General features: G+C 29.5%; 1 protein-coding gene across 1 annotated transcript; it reads right to left on the reverse strand.

Annotated features, from left to right (window-relative positions):
- Positions 1-334: 334 nt before the first annotated feature.
- On the reverse strand, positions 335-1044 carry LOC120206568 (probable calcium-binding protein CML44). The gene has a single exon (XM_039206186.1). It carries the CDS (start codon positions 965-967, stop codon positions 356-358), a length of 612 nt encoding a protein of 203 aa, XP_039062117.1. The 5' UTR covers positions 968-1044; the 3' UTR covers positions 335-355.
- Positions 1045-8390: the final 7346 nt, after the last annotated feature.

Below are 8390 nucleotides of genomic sequence, written 5' to 3' on the forward strand. Positions count from 1 at the left end.
TTGATCTGATTATTGATATTGATATAATAATTTTTTAAATTATATTGTTTAATTATTTAAATAATATAAATCAATTATATGTCGTTATCTAATGGAAATGACGTGAGAAATAAAAATTAATATAATTGCATATTTAATTTTTATTACTTATACATTCTATTAAATGAGGACGAAACGATGATTCTAGGGAAAGGAAAAAGAGAGTGTTTTTAGTAGGTCTAGAACTCATAACTCAAGAAAAAAAAATGAGGAAAGAAAAATGAACAAGTTTACCTACCGACCAAATTTATTTAGTATTTACTCCAACCATTAAGTTACCATACATGTGCTTCACTTTTTTTTATGTTGGAAAAAATTAAGAATTAACGGAGTGCAACATCATGTGTTTGAATTCTTGAAAATCAACCATGCCGTCCATGTTGGTGTCGTAAAACCAAATCATTTCCCTGCAATCTTTGCCACTCTTTTCGTCCCACAAACCAAGTCTTCCCAACACCTTCTCAAGCTCCTCACATGAGATGAACCCATCTCCGTTCAAGTCAAACACCTTGAAAGCCTCCGCCAGGTCACCGTCTTCGTCCCCATCGCCACCGTGTACGACCAATTCTTCCTCCTCGTCATCATCGCTCGATGTTGAAGGATTACTCGTCGCCGTCATCGTCGTCGGGTTGGAGATAGAATCGTAAAAGAACAAGAAGTCGTCGAAGTTCAAGCAGGGTTTTCCGACTAAGGGCTCCAGTTCTTGGAGGCTAAACTGGACTGATCCGATTCTCTGGAGCAACCAGTTGAGCTCCTCCAGGCTAACAAAGCCATCGCCGTTCTTGTCGAGCTTCTCGAATATCCGTCGCAAATCGTTCTTGCTGAGGGGAGACATGTAGTCGGAGAGGATATCACCACCACCAGTAACATGATGAAATGTTGAAGCTTTATTATTTAGGGTTTCTTGCAAATATGATGATGAAAACATATTGATGAAGAGGCTGGGGGTTGCTTTGTATTCAGATATGCGAATGGCTGAAGAAAGTTATTCTTCTGATTTTAATTATTGCCATTTATATGGTACAGAAATAGCTAAGCAAGCTTCCAAGAAGTTTCATGGAATGTATATTTTTATAGATAAAGATAGATTTTTTTTACTTTAGTCTTATCATTCAAATATTCCTTAAAGTTTGATAACTTAGCTTAATTAAAAAAAATCAATTTCCTATATTTAACTTTTCGGATTAGCTCGATCTCGCCTCTATAAACATACGAGAAATATTTAGGAGTGATCAATCGTCGATTTAGTCAAGTGATTGAATCAAATTATTTAAAATTTATTAATATAACTTTTTGTCTTTTTACTGTCAATTGAATTGAAATTTCTAAGAAAAAGTTTAACCGGATCGAACAAAATTCGTATTAACATAATTAATTGAAATTTATAAATAATATATATGTAATATATTATTTTTTTAATAATTTAAATTATTTTATTAATTAATTGATTTCAATCCGAATTAATTGATAATTAGGATTTAAAAAATAATTAATTGATAATTGACTAAACCTAAAATTAACTGATTAACTAATTTTTTTTATTTGATCAATTAATTCGAATTAAATCGAAGTTTAAATACCCGTAGGCGCATCCGATGTAAACTTTCCAACAACTCTCAACTGAATCTAGAAGAGAGAATTTAAATTTAAAATAATATTAATTAATAAAAATTGTAATATAATACAAAATAATTAGTGGTGAAAGAATATTCCCAATAACCCATTTTGGGTCAGTGGTTGTTGGTGTAACACGTTTCCTAGACGAAATGGCCCCAAATATTTGTGGACCCACTGTTTTGTGTTTTTCTTTATGCTTCAAGCTTGATGGGCTAATAAACTCTTTTTTTATTCTCTAGTTTTAAGGTTTTACCCTAATTAATTCGGATTGATCCGTATCGCATACTTAATTTTGGTGGATGAATCTCCTAACAAGAATTTTTTGCATACGCAATGACTCGAATTCGTATCTTACTTAAACGATATCAAGTTGCTTATCACTTAAACCAACTCATTTTGATCGATTGACTATTAATTTATTAATAGATTTTAAAATTTCTAACTATAATCATTTTATTTAATAATGTTTATAGGTACAATAATAGTAATAATTATATATAATTTTAGTGAATATAAGTTCACTCTTTATACTAAAGGACGAACCCTATAAAACCACCTATCAACGCCCCTGTAAAACCACCTTTGCAACATTAACCCTATCAATTACAAATATCTCAAAAAGGATTGCATCACAAATTATCTATTTCGAAATTTTATAGCTCAAACTATAGCTCATGATATCACTTGTTAGGAATTTGTAAGTGAAAAAATAATTGAAACTATATTAAAATAAAATAAGGCATTAAAACATAAAAGATTTAACGTGGTTTGACCTTACCTATCTTTACAGGTGAAGAATAATAATTCACTATTAATGTAGAGATCACAAATGATACAAATCTATGATATCACATGTATCTTAAAATATGATATCTATACGAAGTATCTTAACTCACTCTCTCAATATCCCTACAAAATCATATTTGCAACATAAACCTCAAAAGTTACAGAGATCTTGGAAAAAATTATATCACTCAGAAATAATTCTCTCATAATTCTAAAGATTAAAATATACTTTCTATTTATAGAATCAAATACTTAGTCACCAAAATTTTTTTATAAATTAATTAAATAAATATAACCACAAAATAATCTTTAACCAATAAAATTATAATAAAATTAAACTTAAATATCAATTATAATTTTAGTCGAAATGTAACATTATAATGCCGCATTCACCTGGAAGTATATTATTATTTTCACATAAAGTTCACCAACATTCATATATATTGAAACTGAGGTGATTTAACGACAAATCAGATAGGTGAAAGTTGAAGAGTCTTCAGCCTTTTCGTCGAGATTTAAGCATCCTTTTATAAAACAAATGTCATATTCAAGCTCCGAGCAATGAGGCAAAATCACCCACGAAATTTGGGCCCAAAAGGCCATTGTCGAGAAATTTTTTATAATAATTACAAGTAAAACAAATTTTCAATATAAATATATATATATATATAATTTAAAATATATAATAATTTTAAATTTTCGGAGAACAACTGTCATACTCTTCAATGCATATCTGAATATATAACCATCTTATATCACTTTTCTTGACAACAATTTTGACCATTGAAACTATTTCAACTATTATAGTTTAGACATGGTTTACATTCATTCACTCACATATTATTTTTCTAGGATTTCGATTCAAATTTGGAGCATTTTCAATTGGTTTATGAGACATGGCTATATATGTATGTAAACATTCAAGAGTCGAGAATCCTTCGCTATATACGTAAAGTATATGAGCGTCTAGTTGTTTTAAATAATTTCAAACATACGTGTATCCACTCTAAAAATATTTTTAGATTCATCACCGACTCTAAAGGTAATTAACATCCCCTTAACGTAATTCTTGACATACTTATATGATTAATCATAACTCAAATATATTATATAACAGTCATATCTATAAGTATTGTTAGTCTTATATGTTGCTTCTTCGTGGATCCATCCTCAATTTTACGTTACATTTTTCATTTTTTTTTCTTTTCTATTGAATTGCTGATTTCAACTCGAGCAGACACGTGGTGTTCTTAACAGTCTTGAGGAACTTCGCAGAACATACCAAAAGGTACAGGATCGTACATATATATTTAATAATGACTGCTTTCATTTTCAATATATATATATATATATATATTATTTAATGGTCGACGAAGATAGTGTCACCTTTATTCTATTAATAATTATATATTTTAATGTAAATCATCTAGTAAATAAACTCATTTAAAATAATTTTCAAAACAATAAACAAAAATTCTCTTAAAAAATAAAACGAAAGCAGTCGACATTTTAGAGTTAATAATAATCAAAGATTGATGCAAGTGGCTCAACAAAATGGACCCAAATTTACTAAATTCAATGCAAAATGGAGGAGGAATAAATAAAACAAACTTTCTTTTTTTCCCTTCCAATTCTAAGGCTTCGTCTTGATTAATCTGCATTGATCCGTGTCACACACCTGACTTGGTGGGTGAGTCTCCCAATAAGAATTTTTTACGTACTCAAGCAGCTTAGCACTTGAACCAAGCCCCGTTGATCAACAAACTTCCTAACTAGGGTTAAAAGAAATATTTTAGTTTATTAGCCCTTTCATCTTGAATCCACGACCTTATTTATTTAAAATCTTAAACATTGAATTATAACCTCTAAATAACAATTTAAAAAACAATTTTTAAATTTTTAAATCTAAATAAGACACATTCAAACAAGTAAGATTGTGAATCTAAATTTTACACAATTTTAATTTATATATCAAAATTTTGGGATATAATACCTTTCAATTGAAAAATAAATAAATTAAAAATTATAAAATTATTTATTTATATCAATTAAATCTTAATTTAATTGATATAATAATAAAATTTAATTTTAACGTGAAAATATTGGTTGCCGCACTCTTTAAACGTATTTATTTTTAATTATTTTTTGTGGTTGATTTGTTTATTGGTCACCATGAAAGAATCACGAAAATGCGGACATTAATGAAGTTGACTTTAATAAAAGAGGATAAATGGTGTAAAAGTCTAATATAGATTCTACCATGGTTTTTAGAATCGGATCGGTTAGCGAATCGGCCATGCTATCGGTTCACTGGTTTAATCGGTCGAATCGGTTCGACCCGTCAGAAGAACCGGACGATGTCATAATTATTTAAAAAATTAAATAAAAATACCAAAAATATTTAATAAAAAATAATTTTTATATCACAAGTCATATTCAAAGCAAGTCATAACATATATAAATTAAAAACCATAAAATTAAGTGAAACAAAATGATTCAAATTAACTACAACATAATATTTAAGGTAAAACATATTAAATAATAAATATAATTATATAACTATAATTAAAAAATAAATTTGGGGCTAAAAAAATCATAACAAAATGATATTGTTTGGTTTAATTTTTTTTTAAACAATCTCACATGGCTAAGAAACATAAAAGAGCATCCCAAAAATCTAAAGAGTAAAAATATGAGAACAAAACAATCCCACATTGCTAAGAAACATAGAAGAGCATCACAACTAACTTCTATAAATAATAGTGGTAATTTGACATTCAAAATCATGGAGCCTTTTGGTGAGCATTGAGTGAACTATTCTTTCACTTCAATCAAGCTCGAATTTTAGGCTTCAATTGAGCTTCTAAATTTTTTTTTAGTTCAAGCCTTTTTGAGTTCAAGTTTCAATATTATATTTCGAGTTCGAGTTGAACTTGATAATTTTTAACTTGTGAGTTTGAGTGGAGTTGAGCTTATTTAAAGTTTTCAAGTTCGAGTCGAGCTCAGTAATATTCGAGTTCGACTTGGCTCGTTTAACAAACGACTTTTGGTTTAATTTTTAAAAAAAAAAACAAAATTTTTGGTTTTTTCCGGTTTTCAACCGGTTCGGTTCAAATAGTTCAGCGGTTCTGCCCGATTCACTAGTAGCGGTTCAACCGGTTTAGATTAACCGGACTAGGCAACGGTTCCCGGTTGAACCAGTTGAACCGACTGATCCGGTCCGATTTTCAAAACAATGGATTCTACCAAAGAAGTGGGCATTAAATTTCGGTTTGGTGTAATATTTCTATGGGTAAACTACAAATTTAATCATTGAACTTTACTCTCTCTCCTATTTTGCTCAATGAACTTTAAAAGTTTCCAATGTCCTCAGTAAACTTAATACATTGGATTTTTTGGTCAGTGAACTTTACTATCTCTCCTATTTTAGTCACTACGCTGTTAAATAGTTAACGGCGTTAAAAACGATGTCATTTAAAAAAACAAAATTTTTACCAAAACGACATTATTTTGCATAAACATAACATCCCATTTTAACGCCATTAACTGTTTAACAGCTAAATGACAAAAAAAAGTCACATGTATCAAGTTCAGTGAGGAAATTGAAAAGATTTAAAGTACAATGAGTGAAATAGAAGATAGAGTAAAGTTCAGTTACCAGATTTGTAATTTACCCTATTTTTATTGGGGGCATAAATGTTAGTAATTGATATAATATAGTATATGAATTCTAATTTAATATAATTATACATATAGTTGTAATTTTGATTTAATTATAACTATAAAATTTTAATTTCATTTTAACTGTATATAATTTAAAATAAATAGATTTATTTATTTTTATGTTAAACAAATACAATTATGTATACATATAATATGTACACTTAAAATTAAGCTACATTAATAGCATGATTAGTGATGTATAAAAATCCAATATGTTGAAAACATTTTGATGTTTCGATATAACAAATTAAGTGTTAATGAATTTTAAGATTTTATATTGAATTTTAAATTATATATTCGATTAAATTATTCAAATATCAAAATATTACTCCAAGTTTTTCAAATGTCGATTTCAATCCTTACTCAAGTGTAAGATTTTGTTTTAATCTTAAAATATATTTTTAAACAAATTTTACAAAGTATTTCGAGCCTTGATCGAGCCAAAAATATTTTCTTTTTAAAGGGCTTCAAGAAAAACCAGATTGCAAAGAGGGAACAGATTCCCCCCCAGGTTTTTGGCTCTGAGAGAAAACAGAATGTCCAAAGGGTACCGATTCCCCCCAAGGGTACCGATTCTCCCTATGTAATGATCGAAATATTTGAATTTTACACTGCAGGAACTGATTCCCTATGAGAGGGTACTGATTCCCCCCACGCTCCAAGCTGTTTTATTAATTGATTCTCATCCCCAAACGGCTCCAAAACATCTCCAACGGCTATATACGACTTCAAACACATTCCAAGCTATAAATACAAGCTAAGGACACTTGAAGAAGTAAGAGAACAACTATCCAAGCAATCAAACATAAGAGAAGAGTTTTTCATTCTTATTTCATCTTTCTCTTGTAAATATTTTGTTCTTGTGAACTTAATTCTTGTAAACACCTACCTTAGAGAGGTTTTCTTGTTTACATTTCTTATCCTTTTGTAAAGGTGAAAGGTTCTAGTTCAACCTGGAAAAACTAGGGAGTTGTAAGGTTATCTCTTTGTCCTCAAAAGAAAGAACAAATTAGTGAATTTGTTGGAAAATCCTTGGTGATGAGCTAAGGTAGTTGACGTAGACTTTGGTTGAGAAAGTCGAACCACTATAAATCGCTGTGCAATTCCCTATCTTTCAATCTCCTTACTCTCTAAACACAAAACCATTCCGACTCCTCTTTGCAAACCGTTCCGGTTATCGATTCGAGCTTCCGAAAATCCCAACACAATAAAATCAAATTAAAATCTTATATATTTATATGAAACTAAAGTTTAAACATCATATTTTATATTTTGATATATAATTTTGATATTTTATCAAATTTTACTGATTTTCATGAAAGAATCACAACAAATTTAAACATCAATGAAATTGACATTAATAAAAGGGGAGTAAATTTATGAAAAGTATAATCTAGGCCGCACTGCAAGTATTTAGATAGTAGGGTGAGCGTTGGATTGAGTCGAGTAAAAAAGTTTCGAGTTATTTAAGTTGACGGGTTTTAATTTATAACTCAAAGTTGACTTGAAATTTTTTCGAGTCGAATCAAGTTTATAAAATTTGAGTCTAGTTGAGTCGAATTTTGAAGTTTCTGTTTAAATTTAATTACAAATATTTATAATATTATGATATTATTTGATTCCAATTTAAATAGATTCTTATAACCATATGTGATATACATGTGCTGGAACCATATACAATACTTTTTTTATGTTGGAATAAATCAAGAACTAACAGAGTGCAACATAATGATAGAGAACTAATCAGGAGAATAATATCAAAAAGTTTCTTACCATAAATACATGTTTTCATTTTCAGTAGCTTAGAGGGGTGTGAGTCCCAAATGTTGTGTGAACTACACCATGATGCCTACATATACTTGTGTGTTAGATGTATTTGTGTCGTTAATGAGTATACTTGCTAGCATGCTCATATGGTGAATGCATGTTGTATAGTAGAGTTATTTGTGTGGAACTGAGCTTATAAACTCATCGTTCGAAATGTGTTTTCATTCGCAGGTTCGTAGGTGAGTAATTCGAGGAGCTTATCCTCGCAATTGTGGTTCCAGATCGGATCGAGCTATCAAAGTACATAGGTAAATCACCCCAAATCAGTCATGAAAATCTTCAATGGGTAGATTACCCTTTTAGTCCATCAACTCTTAAACTCTCATAAAAATCTCCTATTTTAAAGTCTAATTGGGCCCAATTCTCACTCCCAAATAAGACCCAACATGCCTCAAGAC

This window comes from Hibiscus syriacus, unplaced genomic scaffold (assembly GCF_006381635.1).
Source record: "Hibiscus syriacus cultivar Baekdansim isolate YM2019G1 unplaced genomic scaffold, ASM638163v2 tig00000477_pilon, whole genome shotgun sequence".
Taxonomy (NCBI): domain Eukaryota; kingdom Viridiplantae; phylum Streptophyta; class Magnoliopsida; order Malvales; family Malvaceae; genus Hibiscus; species Hibiscus syriacus.

What these genes read in the sequence shown, in the direction of transcription:
- LOC120206568 (XM_039206186.1), bottom strand. Translation starts at nt 967, where the DNA reads ATGTTTTCATCATCATATTTGCAAGAAACCCTAAATAATAAAGCTTCA.